Below are 25,962 nucleotides of genomic sequence, written 5' to 3' on the forward strand. Positions count from 1 at the left end.
GTTTATTGAATGCTTCCTTGGTACACACAAGAGTGGTAGGTCCTCTGGTGTGTACAAAATTATTAGAAGGTAGTGAGTTAGGCAAAAAGGTTCATATAATTAATAGAAATTTATACTTCATTATATATTTGTGGAACAATATATGGGCAGTATAAAAGTTAACACAAGAAATGTCTGATAATCAGAGGATGAAAAATGACAGTGTTTTTGTGCATAAGCACTAGACACAATGGCTCTACCTCCACGTCATTCTCTCATTTGTCTTAGTGTATATATTATTCTTTTTTTAAAAAAAAATTATCTTTGTTTTTTAGAGGGGGGGAGAATTGGCATGCCAGGGCCTCAGACACTACAATGGAATTCCATATGCTTGCGCCACCTAGTGGGCATGTGCGACCTTGTGCTTGTCTCCCATTTGTGCATCTGGCTAACATGGGATCTGGAGAGTAGAACATGGGTCCTTAGGCTTTGCAGGCAAATGCCTTAACCTCTAAGCCATCTTTCCAGCCCTAAGTTTATATAATACATAATGTTCTAAAGCCAGTGTTCAATCTGTTGTAAAATCACTTTGGGTTTTGGCAGAGTCGTGATTTTAGATTTGCCATCTCTGAACTGTTTTCATGTTTTAAATTGTGGGCCAAATGTTTTAGGATCCATACAACAACATTGTCCGTACTGCAATCGAAGCAATGGCGGCTGTGTTTGGAGGGACTCAGTCGTTGCACACAAATTCTTTTGATGAAGCTCTGGGGTTGCCAACTGTGAAAAGTGCTAGAATTGCCAGGAACACCCAAATCATCATCCAGGAAGAATCTGGGATTCCCAAAGTGGCTGATCCTTGGGGAGGTTCATATATGATGGAGTCTCTCACCAATGATGTTTATGATGCTGCCTTGAAGGTCAGTTTCTCTTCTCTGCAACTTTTTTCCCCAGACATATAGCATCATAAAGATGTATAGCTTTACAAATTTAGAATTAGGGATTTTTTTGATGTGTAAATCTGATCATTTTTAGTTTTATACTAAAAAGCCAGATGTGGTGGCACACGCCTTTAATCCCAGCACTCGGGAGGCAGAGGTAGGAAGATTACCATGAGTTTGAGGCCACCTGAGATTACACAGTGAATTCCAGGGCAGCCTGGGCTATAGTGCTCTGCCTCAAAAAACTCAAATGCTTATGAGAAGAAGTGAAATTTAAAATTGATTTAATAGTTTCAACACTGAAACTAAACTTAAAAGTGCATTTCAATTTTTAGCAACACATTTCATGCAGAAATAGACAACTACCATTAAAAAGTTTATTCAAAACAATTGCAGTCTTTTGCCTTTCAATTACTATTTTTCCTTGTTCTGGAGTACGCAACATTTATTCATTGTGTTTGCATATATATGGTTTTAAATAACACTTGTAAACCATTTCTTCTAATTTGATCTGTTTTAGATATTAGATAAAACTTTAGATATTATCTGTTGTTTATTTGGTGTGATAGTTTAGCACTTTAGTTATTAATGTCTCTTCTCCCCACCTCCCTTTGTAAAGTAAGTGTAAGAAAGCAAAAGAGAACATTGTACTTGATTTCTACAGACAGACTATTTATTGAGAAAAACAGCGAGGGGCAGCAGCCTTCCTGTAGGATGAAGGCTAAAGCCCTGAGCTAGGCTGGGATTCAACCTTATAAGGAGGGTCCTAAGAAACAGACTGTACCAGGTGCAGTAGATAAGAAACTTGTAGCTGTTTCTGTCCGTGTTCAGAACAGGCTGCTTCAGCCAGGAATGTGTACAGGACGATACCCAGATGGTTTTTGGTCCTCCAAGGCCATTTGAGCTAAGAGAAGTTTATTACTCAGAGGGAGTAGTTGGGCCTGTCAAGGTCAAATGCCTCTGAGGCTTCTTAATTACCTGTTAGTCTTAGGGATAGTTATTAACTCTTTAGTTTTCTCTAGTTTTCAGGAAGACTATTAACCCTTCACCCTTCCTGTCAGTGTAACTATAATTAATCTTAATTCTGTGCAGTCTCTTGACTTAGGCTGGTTTCTCTCCTGGCCTTGTGGCAGTCCTTTGGCTTCTCTTGGCCATCATTTTGGGAATATTTCTGCACCTCTCCCATGTTGAATCCTGAAACCTAAGTCTCATGTCTTTCTCTGTTGTTCTAAAGCATTTCTTAAATCACCTTCCTAGGATAGTGCATGGAAGGGGAAGTATTTTTGAACTAGAAATGTTTGAAAATGCATTTATTTTGTTCTTGTTCTTGATTGATAGCCTCACCCGGGTTGGAATTATTTTCATTAGGGAATGTATAAGGAAATTTACAAAACTCAGTCTGCTTTCTCGTGTAGCATCTTATTCTTGTCTCCAATATTTCTGATGGAAGATTTAATAATGCAGTCTTTCTTTCTGAACATGTTAGGATGCCTTTATTTCTTGTGTTGATACACATCCTGATGTGTGATTTTTTTCCCTACATTAAAGCAAGTATTTGATGAATTTTTCTCCTTTCTTTCTTATTTAGTTTTTTTTTGAAGCAAAGCCTCATATAGCCCAGGTTGAACTTAAAGTTGCTATGTAGCTGAGGATGGCCTTGACCATCCTGCCTTTACCTCGCAAGTGCTGGAATTTCAGTCATGTACCACCATGTATACCCCATCTCACCCTTTTCATAGCTCTGGGACATTTTCTTGTATAATTTTTGATAATTTCTTTCTGATAATTGTTCTACTGTTTCTCTTTCTAGAACTTTTAGTTCTAAGATTTTTGGTGCCCTTAATATTATGATAATGCTTTTTTTTTCCATAATACATCTGTTTCACTTTTGTTTTCTCAACAATTTCATAAAATGCATCTTTTAATATTGATATATTAAATTTTTGTTTTTAAGTGCTCATCATTTTCTGTCTTTTCAGCCTATGTGCCATATGTTTTGTTTTGTTAGTGCAGACTCTCCTTTTTCTCAGGATATTAATGATTTCTTTTGAAATTTTCTTATATATTCTATATTCTCTGTAATTTTATTATGCAAACTTAAGGCTTTTATTTTAGTAGTATATTTACCCTTGTCTCTTCTGTATTTAATATTTGATGGTTAGTTGCCTCATTAGTTCATTTTTGACAGATAGTAAACTGAGTCTTAGGAGAACAGGGGTCAGTAGTTGGAAATTTGTCTTTTTAGCATTAAGTCATTTTGTCTTCCATAGACTTAGGTACAGATTTTCTTTTTTGAATACTTCATGTGAAACTCTTTCCCTGGGGAGATGTAAACATAAGTCTTCTAACCCCAGATAGGGCACAAGTGACCAAACCACAATCTGCACCCAAACCAGTTTTGGTGAACCAGTTGAGTTTATTGGAGTTACAGAGATTGTAGCATGAGCATGGGTGACTCGGAGGCAGCTGCATCACTGAAAAACCCACCCTGATCCAGTTGACAGCTCAGGGAAGCTGCACCTCTCAGCTCTCAGCACGCTGCCCCACTTGCAGTAGCTTTACCCGAAGCAGTAGGGAGGACTATTACAATTTTTTTTTTTTTTTGAGGTAGGGTCTCACTGTAGCTCAGGCTGACCTGGAATTCATTATGTAATCTCAGGGTGGCCTCGAACTCACAGTGAACCTCCTGCCTCTGCCTACCAAGTACTGGGATTAAAGGTGTGGGCCCCCATGCCCAGTATTATAAGTTTTTTCTCAGACTTTATCTGATTCTCTTGAGCCTCCTTCTTCCCTCAGGAAGTAATGTTTCCACTTCAGAGAAAATTATTACATAACACTGGTCAGAAACTGCCCTTCAATTGTTTATTGCTCCAATAACCTTGGGGAGTAGTGGTATAACCTTGTAAGTTTCAGTACTTCCCAACTTGTTGATTTCCTGAGAAGCCTTGATTTCCTGAGTCTTCTGAACCTCCTTCCTACCTTCCAGGGGAGTATTTCAGTTCCCGACAATATGCTGTACAACATCAGGGAAGAGTAAATTTGCTTTTCTGTTTTGCTAACCCTTATTTCAACATCTTTTTCTATATATCTGTTAGGATGTAATTGAGGGTTTAGATATTTTCTGCTTTTATTCAAGATAGTCATGTAATTTCTTATTTTTAAAGGAAAATTGCATTTTAAAGATTATTTTTCTTAAAGGGTTTAAGTAGCCATTTAAAATTATAAAAATGTAACTAAAACTAAGGTTTATTACTGGATTGGTGTTGTACACCTGTAAGACCAGCACTTGGGAGGCTGAGATTCAGGAGGGCAAGGCCAGTAAACGTTACATAGCAAGTTGGATGCCAGCCTGAGTTACATGAGATCCTATCTCAAAAGATGAAAAATAATTAAATAATTTTAGAGAATTGTTGTTATTTTTTAATTTTTAAATTTATTTTTATTTATTTGAAAGAGAAAGAAAGAGACAGATAGAATGGTCATGCCAGGGCCACCAGCTGCTGCAAACAAACTCCAGTCCCATGCAGTACCTTGTGCGTCTGACTTATGAGGGTTCTGGGGTGTTGAACCTAGGTCCTTTGGCTTTGCAGGCAAGTGCCTTATCCGCTAAGCCATTTTTCCAGCCCGCTTTTCATTTTTTTAAAATTTGCTTATTTTTTTTTTTTTGTCTTTCTTTCTTTTTATTTATTTATTTTGGTTTTTTGAAGTAGAGTCTTCCTCTAGCCCAGGCTGACCTGGAATTCACTATGTAGTTTCAGGGTGGCCTTAAATGCTTGGCAGTCCTCCTACCTCTGCCTCCCAGAGTGCTAGGATTAAAGAAGTGCACCGCCACACCTGTCTCCCTCCCTCCATCCCTCCATCCCTCCCTGCCCACCTCTCTTTCTGTCTCTTTCTCTCTTTTTTATTTTTTTCCAGGTAGGGTCTCACTCTGGTCCAGGCTGACCTGGAATTAACTATGTAGTCTCAGGGTGGCCTCGAACTCTTGGTGATTCTATCTCTGCCTCCCGAGTGCTGGGATTAAAGGCGTGCGCCACCATGCCCTGCTCTCTTTCTTTCTTTTTTCTTTTTTTTAAAAATTTTTATTAACATTTTCCATGATTATAAAATATATCCCATGGTAATTCCCTCCCTCCCCACCCCCACACTTTCCCATTTGAAATTCCATTCTCCATCATATTACCTCCCCATTACAATCATTGTAATTACATATATACAATATCAACCTATTAAGTATAAATTTGCTTATTTTTATTTATTTCAGAGAGAGAGAGAGAGAGGCAACTAGATAGAGAATGGGTGCCAGGGCCTACAGCTACTGCAAACAAACTCAAGATGCATGCACCACCTTGTACATCTGGCTTACATGGGTGTTGGGGAATTGAACCGGGGTCGCTAGCCTTTGCAGACAAGTGTCTTAACTGCTAAGCCATCTCTCTACCGCAGTTTTTATTTTTTATTGTCTTTTAAAAATAACTTTAAACATAAACATTCTCATTACTTCCCTTGCTATTTATTTAATTTCTTCCTTGGAAAATATTGATGATTCACATGCAGCTCATCATCTATTAATGCTCATAGCAGCTGTGTAACATTCAGAAGTAGCTTTAGTACTTTAAAAATTTGATCACCTCTTTTTTATTTTAGAGAGAGAGAGAGAGAGAGAGAGAGAAACAGACAGAGAATGAGAGAGAATTGGCACTACAGGGCCTCAGCCAGTGCAATGAAATGCCAGGAGCTTGCACCACCTAGTGGGCATGTGCGTCCTTGTGCTTGCCTCACCTTTGTGCGTGTGCTAAGTGGAGCCTGGAGAGTAGAACGTGGGTTCTTAGGTTTCGTAGGCAAGTGTCTTGCCTTAACCAGTAAGCTGTCTCTTCAGCCCTCTTTTGTTTTTTTCTTTTTAAAGCTCATTAATGAAATTGAAGAAATGGGTGGAATGGCCAAAGCTGTAGCTGAGGGAATACCTAAGCTTCGAATTGAAGAATGTGCTGCCCGAAGACAAGCTAGAATAGATTCTGGTAAGACAGTGTAGAAAAGTTTACATATGAAATTGAGTATTTAAAGGAGAAATGCCAGCTTCTGTCATAATTACCATGTATAATTAATACATAACAATAAAAGATTTTTAAAAAGTAAAAGAAAAGTATGGGAGAATAAAGTTTTAAAGAAAATTTCCCAATTCTGTATATTCACATGTATTTGTATTCCCATATCTTGTATTTAAAAAAAATATTTATTTTAGCCAGGCGTGGTGGCACACACCTTTAATCCCAGCACCCAGGAGGCAGAGGTAGGAGGATCACCGTGAGTTTGAGGCCACCCTGAGACTACATAGTTAGTTCCAGGTCAGCTTAGGCTACAGTGAGACTCTACTTTGAAAAACCAAAAAAAAAAAAAAAAAGTATGTGTGTATATGTGTATATATACACACACACACACACACACGTATATATATATATATATATATATATAAATTATAAATGAATTATATATATATAATTTATTTATTTGCAAGTAGAGAGAGATAGAGAGAAGAGACATAGAGAGAATGGGTTTTCCAGGGTCTCCAGCTTCTGCAAACAAACTTCAGATGCATGTGCCACTCTGTGGCTTTACCTGGGTACTGGGGAAATGAATTTGAGTCATTAGGCTTTGCAGGCAAGTGCCTTAATTACTCAGCCGTCTCTGCAGCCCCCATATCTTGTAATTTTGCATGTGTGGACACAATCCACAAGCATACATTTGTAGGTGTGGGTGAATGCCCTTCATCTACACGCATGCACCCTGTGAATATTAGCAGCGAGAGGATGAGGATGAGACTGTTTCTGGTCATTGTGCTCTACACTGGTGTGTTTACTCAGTCACTGAATATCCTTTTTGTAGGTTATGTTTGGGCCACGTAGTAATTCTGGTCATGAAACTATGAATAAACAGACATGAAATGTGCAAATAGAACTTTTTTCTAGGATTTGGAGAGATGGCTTAGCGGTTAAGTGCTTGCCTGTGAAGCTTAAGGACCCCAGTTCGAGGCTCGATTCCCCAGGGCCCACGTAAGCCAGATGCACAAGGGGGTGTACTCATCTGGAGTTCGTTTGCAGTGGCTGGAGACCCTGGTGTGCCAATTCTCTCTCTCTGTCACTGTCAAATAAATAAAAATATTTTTAAAAAAGAGCTTTTTTCTAGTAAAAGAAAAAACGAGTAAGTAAGCATGTAAATAATTGCAGATTGTTTGAAGTGCTGTAAAGGACTTGAGGACTTATCGCGTGAGTGGAGTGACAGGTCGTCTTCCGCTAAGAGTAGCATTAGTTTGAGACACAATATGTTCTTTGCATCACAACTTTTTTTGTGGGTGTAAACTGGTTTTTGGGTTTTCAATTGTGAACTTGGTAGATGACAATGTTGTGTTGCAATATCAAAAGGTAACATACACTCTTCTAGCTGGAAAAGTATGTAGTTTAAGAGATGATGAAAGTCTTTCTTTGCAGAGATTCTGACATGTAACCGTTCTTTCCCCATCATGCTAATTCCAGAGCAGTATTTGCTGATTCGTGTTGAAATTTCATCAAGAATTAAGAATACTACTAAAAAATAAAAGCTTACAAGGAAAATGAATACTAATCAGAGGGATATTGCTAGGAGATTATTTGTGAATTGAATCTACCTATGTTTTCCTTTGGGAAATCAACAGGTTCTGAAGTCATTGTTGGAGTAAACAAGTACCAGTTGGAAAAAGAAGAATCCGTAGAAGTTCTGGCAATTGATAACACTTCAGTGCGTAAGAAGCAGATTGAAAAACTCATGAAGGTATTACTAACTATTACTGTAGCATTAGCATTTCTTCCTGTGTTCTGGACACTAAGTCCTTAGATTTTTTCATCTCATGTTTGCCACAACCACATCAGGTGAATTATTTCTTATGACTATAAAGAAAGATAAGAAGAGAAACTTGCTTGGAATAAGTAACTAGATAGCGATGACTCTGTAGGTCTGTTGATCACAAAAACTTACCTTTTTTTCCCTAATACTTTTGTCTATTTGCAAGTGTTGAGGGAGGGAGAGTAAGCTTGGTTCTTTTTCTGTTGCAAATGATTGCCAGATTTTGTGCATTTCATTTTATGTGGGTGCTAGGGATTTGAACCAGAGTTGGCAGGTTTTACAAGTGAAACAGGAATTTTGAGGTTCCTTGCCAATACACCAATGCATCAATAAGTTTAGGGTACCCAGCGTTCGTATCTTACGAACTTAAAGAATTAAAATGCACAGACTAGAGGGTAAGGTTTAGAGACTTAGATTAAGAGCAGAGAAGAGGAGGAAGTAGTGTACTCCTGCCCAGAGGGAGGCAAGAGGAGGTAGAGCCCCAACTTAGCTGTTTGAAACCATAGTCTCTGCCTCGGTGAAACTCAGTGTAAATATTCAAAACTACTCCTATAACAACACACCTTTCATAATTTAGACATTAGAACTAAATTCTGTATAATTATGTAAGTCACTCAAAGTAAAAACAAAATATAGTTTAGGGTCACTATTGAAACCTAGGACCCTCATGGTAATTTTTCCCAGTAGAGCATGGTTCTTGGTACCATTATGAAAGAATGCTTTGTTTTTTGACATTTAAAATTTATCTTTATTGAATAGTGATTTGGCAAGCTACAGTATAAATAATGAACTATGTTCATTTTAAGTATTCTGTGGATGTTCATTTTGATAGTATTCTATATATGTTTATCTTGATAAGTACTGTTTCCCTTTCATTTCCAGTTTTCTCACTGAGGTCATTCAGCTGTATGAAATATGAAAATAGAATACTTATTTTTACTATTTTATCATTTTGTCATTTTAAGGGCCCTTTTTATCAAGTAACATCTTATCTTCAGTGATCACAAGTCTCAGTACTTGTGATATTTTGAAAACCCTTTACTCTGTTATGTTTTTGGTTCTTATTAACTTCCTATCCTTAAATCTTGATGGTTTCATTTGCCAGAAACTATGATAAGCCTCATTTATAAGAGAAACTCAATAATGAACGTGTAGAAATAGTAACTACTACCTACTACTCCCTTTCTGTGTACCCCACACTGTATTGAGTGTTTTCCTTCATTGTTTTGTGGATTTTTAGCAAGCAGTGGTTTTATTTCTCTACAGACTAGGGAACTGATGATTGGAGAATCTTTTTTTCTCGCTGGTAAGGTCTCACCATGAATGCAAGAGCTGGGAATTCAGTGACTGCTTCGTGAACGCTCCCTCTAGTGCCCATTTAGTAGAAATGGAGGTTCTGATATAACTTTCTTTTCTTAAACCTAAATCACTTCTCAGGACCATGACCAAATCAAGCTGCTTCCATTATAGAAAAAAGTAACTCACAACAGGTAAAAATCAAGCAACAGATAAAGCTTAAATACATTCTGCTGTGGTACCATGAGCTCTTTTTTTTAAAAGAAATATTTTTATTTATTTGTTTGCAAGCAGACATAGAAGAGAGAAAGAGAAAGAGAATGGGCACATCAGAGCCTCCAGCCACTGTAAATGAATTCCAGATGCATGTACCACTTTATGCATCTGGCTTTACATGGGTCCTGGGGAATCAAATTTGGGTCATTAGTCTTCACAGGCAAGTGTCTTAACCCCCGAGCCATCTCTCCAGCCCCCATGAGCTCTTTTTAATGCTGGGCTAATGTTTAGATTTTGTGTTTTCCTTTTACAAGTGGTTATCACAGTATTTTTACTTGTAGCATAGTGTTTTTTGTTTTCTCCATGCCCTAGCCCCAGCTGATTTTAGTGTATAAACTTTAAAGTTCTTTGTTTTTATTTTGCATTATTAATCCATACAGAAGCAATAGAAATGTAAATCTTGACAAGCTTACAACTGAACACCTGAGAATCTGTACACATTACCATTTAAGCAGTATTACAGGGGAAATTAACTGGTCACTTAAAACGAAGGTTTGCTAAACCCCATTGTTGCCTCAACTCTCAAAATTATAGATTAAGATTCTACCTTGCACTATTTACAAGTACCAAATTAAGACTATATAACTTACATAAAATCCATTAATATAACAATTCAATTTAACACCTTTGTTCAGAGCTCTAAGGGAGGGGAAACAACTATTTGAACATATTGATAAAAGGCCAGAAAACAGGTTTCCATGAAGTAACTGGAGCTGCCTGAGTCTGAGAATATATTATCCGTTACCTGAGAAGACAGTTGACTTTGGATCAGTCACAATGAGCACATGGTTAAATATATAGCTAACCCACCTGACAAAAGTAGCAACTGAAAGTCTCAGATGCTTGTGGAAAACTAGTTGTGTACTGGTCTTTTGACTTGGAGATGGTTGGCATTAAGCAATGAAGTGTTAAAAGATTATGGGGATTCAATCTCCCCTCAAATTAACTCCATTTACAACTTAAAACATGCAAAACACACACTATACATACAAATAAGGCAAGAATAATAATTCATCATCAGATAATAAACTCATAACAGAGAAACCATCCAAGTACAAGTGCACAACAGCACATGATTGGCCAGACTTCCCCCAGGCCAAGAAGAGGCAAGTATTACTCTGGGTGGCCGCCAGGTGGCAGTTAGCTCATGGCAGAGAAGTCTTTCAAGGGTTCAGTTAAACAAGTTTCCAAATCAAATTCATCCTCCACTTGACAGTCCACGTGTCTGACTTTGGTGGGTGTGCCAGCATATACATCAAAGTTATCTTGTGAGCTGGTCTGAGACTCAGAACTGCTCTCTTTGAATTCTGTCTCCATTTCTCCAAGGTCTACAGGTTGTATTTCTTGCAAATCATGTCCTTCTTCAGCTGGAGGATCCCAAAAATGCAGAGCAACCTTCCAGAGTTTTATCTGCTGGTCCCATGACCGCCGGCTATATTTCTTAAATTTGTTGGGGGTCTTGGGATGGATTCCAGGTTGTCGAAGGTGTCTGGGAACCTCTTTAATATAGCGATCATAGGCAATAGTGTTCTTTCCATAGTTGATCTGCTTCTGCCTTCTCATCAAGACACTTTCATCAGTCTCCACATCAGCTGGAACTGCAGACACAGACTCCTTTGAATCAGAACTTCCCGATGATGATTTTCTCTCTCTTCCAAAGTCATGTATGAGGAGTTTTCTTTTATATCTTGCAATTTCTTTGTTAACTTTGGTCCTCATCTCATCTTCTTCAACTGCACTTGCCCAGTCTGAACATCTAGAACGTGGTTTAGGGCCTTCAGGAGTGGTAAAGCTCTCAGGTCGGTGGTCAGCCGCCCGGCGCTCGCCTTCCTCGGTGTCCTCGGGCTTCCTGTGCCTCCCGTCGGCTCTGCGCTTCCGTCCGAGACTCCATCTCGCAGGGGACGGCGGGCTGGAGACGTCGTCGCGGCGGCTCCTGTACCGGGATGGGCTTCGCGGCCGATAGGCCATGGTAGCGGCGGGGACCCAGGTGATGCGAAGGCAGCCACAATCACACTCGGAGAGCGCTGACGAGATCTAGTGTATAAACTTTACACCATGAATTTTACACATCTGTTTCCCAGGTGATGGCAGCTCACTACTTAATTTAAGGAATGCTAGGTTTGTAGTGAGCCTGCAGTGTGGTGCTTTGCAGGCTTTGCCTCAAATGCCGGCTTATCTAAGAAGCTTACTGCAGCACCCTTCTCCACTGTTCAGTCACATATTTGTTTACTTTGCTTTATTATATCCTCTTAAGTTGAACATTTATTTGTTTATATATTTATCATTTTCTTTTAAAGTCCAGGAATAAGATGAAAGGTTATAAGGGTGTGGAATTTGGTGTCTTAACTGCTATATCACTGTGACTACAGCAATGCTGCTATTAATTAGTATTTAATTAATACTTATGTGGTTTAATTAGAAAATGTTGGTCAATGGTAATTATTGTTTGAGTTGAATACTTTAGAATATGATGTACTTATGAATGTTTTTATGTTCTAAACATAATTGTCAAAAGTATATACTAAAGATTGAATTGTTAGAACATGTGTTAATGTGGATTTAAATATTTTATTTATTTATTTATTTATTGGGTTTGGGGGAGAGGATAGAGAGAATAAGTATGCCAGGGCCTCCAGCCACTGCAAATGAACTCCAGACATATGTGCTGCCTTGTACATCTGGCTTACATGGGTCCTGGGGAATCAGAACTGGGTCCTTAGGTTTTGCAGGCAAGCACTGTAATCACTAAGCCATCTTTCGAGCCCTACTCTGGCTTTAATACAGCTGATACTTGGAGAAGCTTGTTTTCTAAAATTGCAATGTTCTAAATTATTTTTTTAAATTTTTATTAGCATTTTCCATGATTATAAAAAAATATCCCATGGTAATTCACTCCCTCCCCCCCCCACTTTCCCCTTTGAAATTCCATTCTCCATCATATCTAAATTATTTTTATTTTATTTATTTATTATTATTTTTTTGTTTTGTTTCTTCGAGGTAGGGTTTCACTCTAGTCTAGGCTGACCTGCAATTCACTCTGTATTCTCAGGGTGGCCTTGAACTCTCGGCGATCCTCCTACCTCTGCCTCCTGAGTGCTGGGATTAAAGGCGTGTGCCACCACACCTGGCTAAATTATTTTTATTACTGATACTTTTATAAAATTAAGATTTATTGAGTACTTGAGCTCTGCCAGCCACTTCTGTAGTTAAACATTTATTCATTTAATTCTCACAAGAAACATTATTCTTTTCATCAATCCAGTTTGACAGAAATTTGGTGTGGAGAGTTGTGAATACATATCTTATTTCTTGTCAGGTAGTAAATCCCAGTACTGGAGGTTGAGCCCACATGTTACTTAACTCTTCTGTTTACTCTCCTCACTCCCTACTAGTGGTTCTAATTTTTTTGACCTTACATCACAGTAGGAAGTGTGTTTTACCTGCACGCCTATCTGTGTGCACTGTGGGAATGCACTTGTAACCAAAATGAGTCTCACAAAGTACTTCTGAAAACTGTGCAGTGTACTTAGATGTTTTTTATTCTACTTAAGTTCTTTAAAAACGTCCAGTAATACAGTAGAATCCACAATTCATTAAGCATTATGTTGTACTACCTATCTCTCTAGAAGAGAAATTTGGACTACAAAATCTAGACTTAAAAAAATAGGCATTTTTTAATAGAGAACTTGGGGGTTGGGTTTTTGTCTCAGTGTGTCTCTTCTACCCCCTCTGATTTTAGATACCATGTGACTATTGTGGCATCTTAAACATTGTCATATTAGATACTGCTATAGGTGGCATGGCCTGTAGAAAGGCATATTTGGGTCACTTTGATTGTACAAGTTGGCAGAGCGGAGTGGAGTCAGGACTGAGGAAATGGTTTTATCCAGGCTTGTCATGATCTTTCTCGGTTCCTTTATGTGTTTGTCTCCATCTCTTCTTGTGATTATTATTTTTTAATGCAGATAATAGCAATGCATACAGATGTATTATTAGCACCATATTGCTAGCTACATAAAGGAAACTTCAAATATAACTAAACTATTCTCTAAGCTCATACCTGCCTTTTCTACTACTAATCTTTAGTGTTCCTTGGCAGTGCTACTATAAAGGACTCACTTGTTTTCAGTGTCTTTCTACTTTAGAAAAACCTCAGTGGTTACTTGGAAAGAGCAACCATATTTCCTTGCTTGTAGCAGTTTGAATAATCTCCCCCCCCCCCACACAGATTCAGGAGTATATTAAAACTTCTTGTATTTCCAGCCATCTGGTTGGAGAAAGTATCATTGGGCAGGTCTAGCCCTAAGCTGTGGTGGTGGATTTGAAATTCCAGTTTAAAGATACACAAAGTTCCTGGGTTGTTCCTGAAGTGTGCTATGTGGTGTGGCTTTTCTCTCTCTGTTTGGGCCTGTGAAAATGGGCCAGCTTCTTCTGCCATTGTGGAACTTCCCCTGGCTTGTAAGCTTTAATAAATATCCCTTCCTCCATAACTGTGCCTGGTCTGGAAGTGCATCTCAGTGAGTGTGGCTGTCTACTGTTCTGTTCTTTTGTCATTTGCCAGCCTTGTACCAAATCAGAATTATTTTAGAATACCAAGTGAATAGCTTGAGTAAATGAATGTACTTATTGGGTAACATGTGGTTTTCTTCATTTTTTTTCCCCACTGATTTTTGAGGTTAGGGTTATGGACCAAACTTAATATAGTATGTATCAGACTTTCTTTTTGCCATGACAGTTTCACTCCCCTCTCATGTAAGATGTCCCTTTCCATGTCTTCGCCTCAGGTCAAATCCAGCAGGGATCAAGCGATGGCTGAGCGGTGTCTTGCTGCTATTACCCAGTGCGCTGCCAGCGGAGATGGGAACATTTTGGCCCTTGCTGTGGAAGCAGCTCGTGCCAGGTGAGGTGCCAAACCTTTGGCCAGGGGAGCTTTGCCAAGTATGCGTAAATGGAAGGTTGATCTGGTAAACTCTGGGAGCCAAAAGAAAGCAGTGGAAGTTATCATAAAGTCAATTCTTGTTTTTCTCATGCATCTGTACATTTAAAATATTAATACACTTTGAGGCGTATTAATTCTTGTGTAGTCCCTGTTGCTCAGAGTGTTTTCTTAAATTATGAATTATTAAGTTTATTTAGGGAGAAATTACAAATTGTCGGGTTAGGATGGTTTTTGAAGTTGTTTTATTGAATCCGTCTTACTGATTTGCAGGTTAAAATCTGATGTATGCTTAAGCATGTCGTCAAGGTCATGTGTTCTCTTGTGGAGTGTTTGGGAGTAGAGGAGAAATATCTGGAGAGTGTTAGGATAAGTTGTTATTGGGCTAGGGAGATGGCTTAAGGGTCAGGAACTTGCCTGTAAAGCCAAAGGAACCAGGTTCAATTCCCCAGGACCCATGTAAGCCAGATGCACGAGGGGGTGCACATATCTGGAATTTGTTTGCAGTGGCTGGAGGCCCTGGCACACCTACTATTTCTCTCTCTCACCCCCCATGCCTATTTCTCTCAAATAAATAAGTAAAGGAAGATAAATACTTTAAAAAAGTTGTTATGTAATAGCTTTGAAATATTTATTAAAAATTTAATTTGTGTGTATGTGGGGGGGGGCATAGCCTCCTGCCACTGCAAACAGACCCCCAGACACTTGGACCACTCTTGGGATACGGCTTTATGTGGGTGCTAGAGAATTAAACCTGGCCTGGCAGGCTTTGCATGTAAGTGTCTCTAACCACTAACCTATCTCTTCAGACCCCAAATATTCTTAATCATGAAATAGCCAGAAGAATTAACCTCTCCCTAATCCTTTCTATCTTGCTGCTACACTGTGTATTATTTGAAAATGAAAGTGGTAGATGGTAGCCAAAGGGAGCGGGAAGAGGGAAGGTGAGAAGAGTGCTTTTCAGAGTTGTTCATAGTTTTATATCCTCTGTTAATGCTTTATACTATTTTGCTTGACTTCTATGATATATTCGATTTTACTGACTTCACCATTCTCTCTTTTTAATTTTTTTTTGTTGTTGTTGTTTTGAGGTAAAGTCTTGCTGTAGTCCAGTCTCAGGGTGACCTTGAACTCATAGCATTGCTCCTACCTCTGCCTGCCAAGTGCCGGGATTAAAGGCATGTGCCACCACACCTGACTTCTTTTTAAATTTTCACAATTTTTAAAATTTTTATTTGAAATAGAGAAGGAGAGAGAGAGAGAGAGAGAGGGAGGGGGGAGGGAGGGAGGGAAGATGGATGGATGAGAATGAGAATGAGAATGAATGAATGAGAATGAATGCCAGGGTCTCCAGCTACTGCAAATGACCTCCAGACGCATGCTTCACTATGTGCATCTGCCTTCTGTGGTTACTTTCAGAATACATTAAAACCTTCTTGTTTAAGTTTCTGAATTCCTAGTTTTACTTTGTAATAAAATATGTCTAACTGTATTTATTATTATTATTATTATTATTATTATTATTATTATTACTGTTATTTTGGTTTTTGGAGGTAGGGTCTTACTCTAGCTCAGGCTGACCTGGAATTCATTATGTAGTATCAGGGTGCATTGAACTCACAGTGATCCTCCTACCTCTGCCTCCTGAGTGCTGGGATTAAAGGCGTGTGCCACCATGCTCAGCTTATTGGTTTTTTTAAACTATTTTATTGCTTTATTTTATTTAGAGAGGGAGCAAATGAGTGTGCCAGGGCCTCTAGCCACTGTAAAACTTCCAACACATGCACCACCTTATACATCTGGCTTACATAAGAACTGGGGAATCAGACCTGGGTCCTTAGGCTTTGCAGGCAATCACCTTAACTTCTAACCCATCTCTCCAGCCCCTATATTTATTATTAAAATAACGAATATCTGCTTAATGCAAAACAGTGGTCTTACTGGAACTCCTTTTGAACACTGCAGATGTACAGTTGGAGAGATCACAGATGCCATGAAGAAGGTGTTTGGTGAACATAAAGCCAATGATCGTATGGTGAGTGGAGCCTATCGCCAGGAGTATGGAGAAAGTGAAGAGATAACATCTGCTATCAAGAGGTACTATGTGAAATTTTTATCTTGTTGTAAAAAGTTCTATATATCTATTTGCAAGGAGAAAGATAAAGGACATTTCAGGGTCCTTTGCCACGGTAAGTTAACTGCAGATGAGTGCACCACTCTGCATCTGGCTTTACATGGGTACTGGGGAATCAAACCTGGGCCATAAGGCTTTGCAAGTAAGCATCTTCAACCACTGAGACATTTCTTCAGCCCCTATGTGAGGCTTCTGAAGCTAGAATTTCATATTTTGTGTTACTGCGATCCCTTTGAATCTTTTGGAGGCTTAGTTTTCTCACTGCTTGGGAAATATTTGAAGTGACTTTCCTATTAGTAACTAGACTAATAAATATTATACAGCTATATGTAATATATAATTAATACATAATTGCTAATGTTTACATAATTTATTCTTATATGATTCTTATATAATTATTTATGCAACCTTTAATTATAAATATATACTCATGTACCACTGTAGGAAACATTCTTTTAGCAACAGTGGACCACATATACGTGATGATCCTAAAGAATCAAAATAGAACTACAATATTCCTATACCCTAGTGTTGCAGTCAGGTTTGCATTGCTGGTAGAAATCAGCCAACCAAGAGCAGCTTCTGGGAAAAAGAGTTTTATTTTGGCGTACAGGCTTGAGGGGGAAGCTCCGTGATGGCAGGGGAAACAATGGCATGAACAGAGTGGGGACATCACCCCCTGGCCAACATAAGGTGGGCAATAGCAACAGGAGTGTGTGCCAAACACTGGCATGGGGAAACTGACTATAACACCCACAAGCTCACCCCCAACAATGCACTCCCTCCTATCATTCAGAGCACCTAAGTTTATGGGGGACCCCTGAATCAAACCACCATGCCTAGTGATGGCGTACCCAGTGATGTTACAGTCCTAGCCACAGTGACATGGTGGCCCCACGGGCAGTGGTCATGTGCTGTGATGCTTCTGGTATAAGCCTATGTGCTGTCAATCTGTAGAAGTAAAGCATATATACTCATGTAGTATGCAGTACTTAGTGAACAACTTGGTTGCTGGTTTGCTGTACTTTACATTATTACAGTGTACTCTTCCTCCCAATGCAAAATAGAGTTTCTGTAAAATAACATGGGTAGCAGCATCTGTTGATTGCATAATTTGATGTAATCTCTCTTCTTTTTTTTTTTTTTTTTTTTTAACAACATTGCTATAATGGCCATATTGTATGATATAGCCTGCTACACTTCTAGGCTATTATATGGTAATGCTGACTGTGTAAAATTAATTAAATAGCATATGTACACCCACACATCCATATACATACACACTATAGAGCCTTGATGTATAGTGGGCTATCACCATCTAAGTTTAAGTATACTGTGTAATGTTCGCACGATGACAAAGTCATCAGTGACACATTTGTATGAGTGTGTCCTGGTTATTGAACAGTATGAGACTGTATAAAATAATCTGCAATTCTATAAAATATGATATTTATTAACTATTTAGGATAAATGTAAATGTTAAAAATATTCATTTTATTAAAACTAATTATTATTTAAAATATTTTATCTACTTATGAGAGAGAGAGAGAGAGAAAGAGATAGAGAGAATGGACATGCTAAGACCTCTAGTCACAGCAAATGAACTCCAGACGCATGTGCAGTTGGTGGATTTGGCTTTATGTAGATATGAGGGAATCAAACTCCATCCTTAGGCTTTGCAGGCAAGCGCCTTGACTGCTGAGTCAGCTCTCCAGTCCAAAACTAATTGTTTTAAATTTTACTAGAGTCCTCTTTAGGAATTTTTCCATTTCAAATGCTTGTTTCTATAACTAACAATGCTACTACTACTAATAATGCTTGATATCCTCCAGGAATATAGCATTCACTCATATTACTATAGACTTTAATATTTTCTTAATTGCTTGAGAAATTATAAGCCCTGGTAATTTATAAATTATAAATTCTAGTAAAATCCTAATTTTATTACTTGAAAATAAACATCTGATTGCTATTAGTGCATAAATTAAAATCTGTCTTCACTGAACTGACAGTCACACTGCCACAGTATGACATGGAGATGGAACAACGTTCTCATGCTTCTCAAGTATAAAAGTAGCCTTGGGACAGGTGGTATTCCCAACCTTTGAAATAATCTCTTTTCTGAACACTTTGTGATAACACTTATATACTAATACAAAGGTTAAAACAGCCCAGGTACATACCATCAAAAGGAGTATTTTTTTTCTTTCAAAAACAATGTAATGCTTTATTTAGTTTGGGAAACATTTGTTATTTTAAGTAAGCAAATGTTTAATTATACATCCTGAATATTAGTTTCAGAGTACTCCCTCATGCTTTTCTGGAAGCCATTGAAAGCTGTTGTAAACCCTTTCCTCATGTGCTTCTGCTCAGGAAGGCGGAGCGCCCTCTCTTTCCATCTGCTGCACTGTGCTGTTTGCAGTGCTTTCCTCTCAGTGCAAGATGTGCATATGCAGGTCTTTAGTGGCATTCTCAATGTAAACCAGTTACTAACACGATACAGCTAAACACATTAGCTGTTCTTGGGAGACTTGCTGTGAACAAATTTGCTCTGTCTTTGTCCAGTTAATATTTAAATACTGTTGTCATTTAAAATGTTCCTAGAGTTCAAAAATTCATGGAACGTGAAGGTCGCAGACCTCGTCTTCTTGTGGCAAAAATGGGACAAGATGGCCATGACAGAGGAGCCAAAGTGGTTGCTACGGGATTTGCTGATCTCGGTTTTGATGTGGACATAGGCCCTCTTTTCCAGGTATTAAAAACTACTGGGAGCACCTTCAAAGTGTACCGTAAGTCACATTAGAAAAGTGGTAGAAAAATGATAAGATGATAAGCCAGATGTGGTGGCTCATACCTTTTTTGTTTGTTTGTTCTTCAAGGTAGGGTCTCACCCCAGCCCAGGCTGACCTGGAATTCATTATGTAGTCTCAGGGTAGCCTTGAACTCAACGGCAGTTCTCCTACCTCTGCCTCCTGAGTGCTGGGATTAAAGTTGTGTGCCACCATGCCTGGCATGATGTTTTTAGAGGAACAAAAGAACATGCTTAACACATTTTTTCACTTTTCAGTATACGTGTATCATCTAATTAATTAAGACAACTTAAATTCATGTTAACCTAGATTTTGTAAAAGTAAATGTAAGTTCAGAACTAATATCTTTATCTGGCTCTGGAAATTGGAGTGCTTTCAGATGTTTTATTCTTTTAGGATTGACTAGTGTTTTATAGTCTTTGTATTAATTCTTTATCTTGAAGATTTCTTCAGGGAGTTATTTGTTGTTGTAACGTAGACCTAATTGATAAATACCAGTGCCAGTAGCAAGTACAGCTTTGATGTTCAAGGTATCTGTTGTTTTAATGCTACTTATAATTTTAAGATTGATTAAATATGGAATATAGTCATTTTAAGATTTTCAGTAAAAAAAAAATGATTGACTAAGTAGCATCACACTGTGCAACAGGTTTTTCTCATCATTATTTGCTCATAAGCAATGCTTGTCTCTGTTTTCTGATTGTTTAGACTCCCCGTGAAGTGGCCCAGCAGGCTGTGGACGCTGACGTGCACGCCGTGGGTGTGAGCACACTTGCTGCTGGTCATAAAACCCTTGTTCCTGAGCTTATCAAGGAACTGAGTGCCATGGGACGGCCAGATATACTCGTCATGTGTGGCGGCGTGATACCACCACAGGTATTTAATCTCTGTAAATGAACTCCAGATGCGTGTGCCCCTTTGTGCACTTGGCTAACGTGGGTCCTGGGGAGTCGAGCCTGGAACCGGGGTCCTTAGGCTTCACGGGCAAGCGCTCAACCACTAAGTCATCTCTCCAGCCCTAACTTCTGTACTTTTCTAGTACTATGTTAGGAAACCTGAGTAATGTTAGTGTTACAAAGATGCATATGCTCGAGATATAGAGTCAAGTCATTTCCTACTGATGTCATTAAGTAAATTCTACAGTTACCGAAAGTGGACAGTGTTACTCTACTAAAGCTATAGTTTAACTCATTATGTGTCATTTAACAGTTTACAGAGGTTTTATGAGAAAAATAGCCCCTTGCAAACCAGTAACCTATGATAGATTTCTACCTTCTTCATCTTCAATTAACAATGGTGAGGAAAAAAACAGGGTAAAAGCAATAACCTCACAAGTAGAATAGAGAGGAATGGTGCTCATGTATTGAGTAGTCTATCGAATCATGGACAGAGGTATAGGAGAGTTCTTTGGGTAGCTTGCTTCTCTTGTAGATTGTTTCCTCCATACCTCCGTACCTAAATGTTCCCCTATCTCAGAGCTATTTCAGTTACAGTACTGTAAAACTACTTCACTAGCTAAGCTAATTTGACTGGGGATAGTTGTCCTGGAGCCCAAAATACTCAAATGCCAACAAATGGAATCAGGTTGTCTTGAAACATATAGGCTAAATGGGAAAGGAAGTAATCACATGAACAGAAATGTCAGTGCTTTCAGAAAGGAGAAATGGCTGGTAAGTAACAATAATGTCAATGATATGGAAGGTTACCATCCATGTATTATGTTCCTGTTGAGTTTTAACATACTTAGAGAAGATATAAAAAGGGCCTATTTCTAGTAATACTAGGTTTTCCTGTTTGTTTTTTTTTAATTGAGATTGGAAAAACTAGTTAGAGCTACATTAGGTGACTGTTCAGAGTATGTGATTTGTAGACACTACAAAGACTGAACTGCTACACCCAAAATGAATCAGTGAAATGTTGTGTTGCTTCTGGCTTTATACAGTTTATTCCTCTATTACAGTATTATTAATTAGTGCTTAATCAAACAGACATTACACCTACTTGTGAGTTAGTCCTTTCTGCAGATCTGGAGCTTGCTAGTTTCATTACCAGTGTACTGCTACAAGCAGGATCTTCTGGCCCTGGCTGCAGCAGTGTCCTCATTTACTCTAGGCTAGTGTAGTAAGCACATGAGGCCGGCTTACATTGTGAAGCAGGACTGTTCTGGCTCAGCATGTGGAGGACATTTAAAAAATAATCTTGTATCTGGAAATAATTTCAAATTAACATGTAAAATATACAAATAAGAATAGTACAGAGACTATGTACATGTCCTTTGCCTACATTCACGTGTTACTAACATTTTACCCTCCCATTAAAGTATGTTTTACAAGGCTTGTATGAGAATTAGGCAACTGCAGCATTTCACAGTTCCCTGTCAGTTGAATACCCCATTACAAATCCATAACAGGATAACGCTGTGGCACATAGCATCATGAGAAGAGAAAAGGAGATAACATCAATCAACTAGTCCCAGCTTTTAGATGATTGATATTAGATGCTTCAGTCAATTTTCTTGTGAGCCCTTAAAATGCACACCACTTGTTCAAGCACAGAGATGGGTTTCAAGTGCCTTTATAGCTTAAAGACTGGTGATACAAAGCTGATTAGACATGGTAAGTGCTCTCAGAAATTCAGATATGAAAGATACATATGCACAAGATACATATAATAAGTTTTATTAAGTGCCATTGCAAAGTTATAGTATTGTAAGAATGTTACAATGATATAATGGAGACATCAAGGAGGAGTTGGAGGATAGTTAACCTGACCTTATAATCTGGTTCTGATCACTTGAGAATGGAAATGGGGGTGATAAAAAACATGCTGCCACAATTAACTACAAACTAGACCATCTGTCCTGCATGATAGGATGTATCAGGGATTTAAAACACATCCTGAATCTGATATTATAGCTATATGTATGTTCTCATGCTAACATGGGTTAAAGCCTAGGGCAGTATTTGAGTATTAGGAATCCTTACATTAAAACTTTCGCTATCATAAAAAAATGAAACTACAGCAACAGAATAAATAACAAATTAAGTCTTCATTTATAGGAAGTAAGATATTATTATTAGGTCAAACCCAAACCCCAATTCACTAGTACCAGGAATAATACCTAGGAGGAAATAAACTAGTTAACTCAAAGCGATATTATGATAGGAAATTTGACACAAAAAATGACAAGCAGTGAAAATTTAGATGGTAGAAATTTAAGACTTAAAGCTCAAAAGTTTTTATTTAGGGGCACACAGCTTTCTAAGTCAAATAACATGTAAATGTAGTACTTTGTTTCTTTTTTAAAATTATTTATTTGTTTGAGAGAGAGAGAATGAATGAATGAATATGGGTACACCAGGGCTATTGCAAATGAACTCCAGACACATGTGCTGTCTTGTGCATCTGGCTTATGTGGGTACGGGGGAACTGAACCTGGGTCCTTAGGTGTTGCATGCAAGTGCCTTAAGTGCTGAGCCATCTCTCCAACCCTGAGTGTTTTGTTTCTAAATGGCTTGGGGTCTGAGGGTGGTGCTCTTGGCTATTAGCAGACTCAGGAAGAAGTTCTTAACCTCATGTTGCAGTCAAGTCTGCATTGCTGGCAGAAAACACCTAACCCAAGAGCAGCCTGTGGGGGAAAAAGTTTATTTTGGTTTATATACTCGAGGAGAAGCTCCATGATTGCAGGGGGAAATGATGGCCTGAGCAGAGGGTGGACATCACCTCCTGGCCAACATCAGGTGGACAGAAACAGCAGGGTCTCTCCCCCAACAATAAAATGCCTTCAGAATTGATGGCAAATTTCCAAATTACCATCAGCTGGGGACCTAGCATTCAGAAGAGGTCAGTTTATAAGATATACCTGAATCAAACCACCATGTTTTTCCCCTGGCCCCCATAAACTTATGTTTATGTAAAATGATGTAAAATGCAATACATTCAGTCTAACTTTAAAAGTCACCATTTTTTTTAATCAATCTTAATAATTTTCAAACATCCCCATAATCCAAGGTCTTTTAACTGAGCCATAATACCAAAAAATCCAACCCCTCCAAACCCATAATTGCACAGAATAAACACTCACACTGCAAAAGATGTCATTGGGCATAGCAAAGAAATATTCATAGTACAAGGCTTAAAACAACCAGGGCAAACATGAGACTCTATAGCTCCAAGTCCAACAACTCTAGTCAGTGACAAATCTCCTAGTCTGATAATTCTAACCAACAACGAGTCTCTGTAATTCCAACTCCACCCTTCTAGCTAGGCTACTCACAGTCTTAGAAAACTTCATTCAGGGCTGGTAGTGCTCCTTGGCAGCCATCTTGTGGTCCTGGCATCTCCAGTGTGTCTCCACTGCAACCTGCGGTTCATCCTCACTAGTCCATCAGGCCTCCATGTAGGCCCCCAACAAACCGGCATCACACTGCCCATGGCCATTTCCAAAACACAAGACCATGTCGCAAATTCAATGACCCTCTCTTTCCTGTATTTTGTATACTCCATAATGCTAGATAGGCTGACGACTTATTAGTCCAGGGGAAAATAAAGCAGACTTTGAAGAACAGGACACTCTTTGAGCATTCAGTCCCCTTTAAAACACTGACTCTGAATTCATTCTATTATCCCAATGCAGGTCAGCTGGCCCAATCTCAGTGTTTGTAATCTCTCATACAATTGCAGCTGAACAGGCAGTAGTTTAGGCCCAAAGATTTAATTTTTTTCTGTGCCATATCCCTGTGCTCACAGCAGTCCATTTCTATGCACTGCAACCCTGCACAGATTCTCAGGACACAACCATAACATCAAGCCTGTCACACAAACTGCTAGCCCAGTCCAGGCAAAGCTTTTTCTTACCACAGTACTTCCTGCATGGCAGTCTTTCAACTTTGACCAGAGTGGTCCATCAAGCTGTACTTACAGCACTGCAAGGCGTCTCTTAGGCCACGTTTTAAAATTCATTCACATCCTCCTGCAAAACAGTTCTAACAGGCCAAAGCCACACAGCCAGGATTCTAGCAGCAGTGACACCACTTCTCTGTACCAATTGTACTGTTGCAGTCAGGTTCACATTGCTGTCAGAAAACACTCAGCCAAGAGCAACTTCTGGGGGAAAAAGGGTTTACTTTGGATTCTTGACTCGAGGAGAAGCTCCATGATGTCAGGGGGAAACAACAGGCATGAGCAGAGGGTGGACATCACCTCCTGGCCACCATCAGGTGGACAAAACAGCAGCAGTGTACCAGACACTGGTAAGAGGAGGCAGATGATAATGCCCATAAGCCTGCACCCAACCATACACTGCATCCAAGAGGCTTTAATTTTCAAATCGCCATCAGCTGGGGACCTAACATTCAGAGCACCTAAGTTTATGGGAGACACCTGAATCAAACCACTTTGGAGAATATTACAGGTATTGTTGATGAAGAAGAAAAGATCCATATTTTAAAAAATTGAAATTGAAAATACCTCTATTAACAAATTCTTCCAACAGGATTATGACTTTCTTTATGAAGCTGGTGTCTCCAATGTGTTTGGTCCTGGAACGCGAATTCCTAAGTCTGCTGTTCAAGTGCTGGATGACATTGAGAAGAATCTGGAAAAGAAACAGCAGTCTGCATAAATCTGGCTTTGTTTTATTCCTTCTGAACATTCTTTTGGTTATGATCAAAGGAGAGAGTACAATTATATCTTGAACTTAATTTCATCACTACTACCTGCATTCCTGGAAAGCCCTATGTTACATACCTTGATTAGAAACATGGAGTCAGGCTAATAAGTTTATATGAGCATTTTGACTTTAAAAATAAAGGAAGTTCTACAAGCTATCTACAGGAGTCCTTTATCATAGGTGTTTAGGAAATCATAGTGACTTATTACCTAGAATCATTCTTATGTCACTTTTTATTTTGAAAATTAAACTTTACTGATGAAAAATTTGACTAGTCCTTTTTTCAATGTAGTATTGATGTGAGCACTAGAAAATAGAATCCATGTATTAATAAAATCTTAACATATAACTTTAGAGAAAATAATGGAGACTATTTTTGTAGGGAACTAGATTATGTTTATACCAGAATTACCTCAACAAGAATATTAAACCAGATAGCTGGGCGTGGTGGCGCACGCCTTTAATCCCAGCACTCGGGGAGCAGAGGTAGGAGGATCGCCGTGAGTTCAAGGCCACCCTGAGACTCCATAGTGAATTCCAGGTCAGCCTGGGTCAGAGTGAGACCCTACCTCGAAAGAAAAAAAACAAACAAACCAGGGCTGGAGGGATAGCTTAGTGGTTAAGGTGCTTGCCTGCAAAGCCAAAGGATTCTGGTTCAATTCCCCAGGACCCACGTAAGCAGATGCACAATGGGGTGCATACATCTGGAGTTCGTTTGCAGTGGCTGGAGGCCCTGGCATGTCTTCTCTCCTCTCTCCTCTTTTTCTGTCAAATAAATAAACAAATAAAATACAAAAATAGAATATTAAGCCAGACCCTTCAGGGGAACAAATGGCAGAATATTGATTATACTTTCTCCTTAGTATGAGTATGTGACATTGTTCGTGCTGGGTTTGCTCGGGACAGGAAGGTGTGTGTGTGTGTGTGAGCCTTCTCTCAAAGAAGTGCTGCTGTTTGTATGGCTGCCCTCCTCTAGAAGGGTGATGCAGCTCTATGATGTAAAAATAAGTGAGTTTTCTAGACCTAGAAGCATGCTGCCTTGTGTG

General features: G+C 38.8%; 2 protein-coding genes across 2 annotated transcripts in view; one reads left to right on the forward strand and one right to left on the reverse strand.

The window, feature by feature from the left end:
* Mmut (methylmalonyl-CoA mutase) overlaps positions 1-25,182 on the forward strand; it is a 35,500-nt gene extending 10,318 nt beyond the window's left edge. Inside the window, exons 6-13 of the mRNA XM_045156885.1 lie at positions 651-899; positions 5,824-5,935; positions 7,606-7,721; positions 14,150-14,265; positions 16,267-16,398; positions 19,040-19,187; positions 19,954-20,121; positions 24,740-25,182. Coding sequence (XP_045012820.1) covers positions 651-899; positions 5,824-5,935; positions 7,606-7,721; positions 14,150-14,265; positions 16,267-16,398; positions 19,040-19,187; positions 19,954-20,121; positions 24,740-24,868 — 1,170 coding nt within the window. The 3' untranslated portion in view covers positions 24,869-25,182. The remainder of the gene's footprint in view (positions 1-650; positions 900-5,823; positions 5,936-7,605; positions 7,722-14,149; positions 14,266-16,266; positions 16,399-19,039; positions 19,188-19,953; positions 20,122-24,739) is intronic.
* On the reverse strand, positions 10,119-11,357 carry LOC123453204 (histone RNA hairpin-binding protein). Its single transcript, XM_045156886.1, has one exon. It carries the CDS (start codon positions 11,331-11,333, stop codon positions 10,506-10,508), a length of 828 nt encoding a protein of 275 aa, XP_045012821.1. The 5' UTR covers positions 11,334-11,357; the 3' UTR covers positions 10,119-10,505.
* Positions 25,183-25,962: the final 780 nt, after the last annotated feature.

This window comes from Jaculus jaculus, chromosome 8 (assembly GCF_020740685.1).
Source record: "Jaculus jaculus isolate mJacJac1 chromosome 8, mJacJac1.mat.Y.cur, whole genome shotgun sequence".
Lineage (NCBI taxonomy): Eukaryota > Metazoa > Chordata > Mammalia > Rodentia > Dipodidae > Jaculus > Jaculus jaculus.

Bases quoted from the DNA above. Each gene is read 5' to 3' on its own strand.
- LOC123453204 (XM_045156886.1), bottom strand. From the start codon at position 11,333: ATGGCCTATCGGCCGCGAAGCCCATCCCGGTACAGGAGCCGCCGCGAC.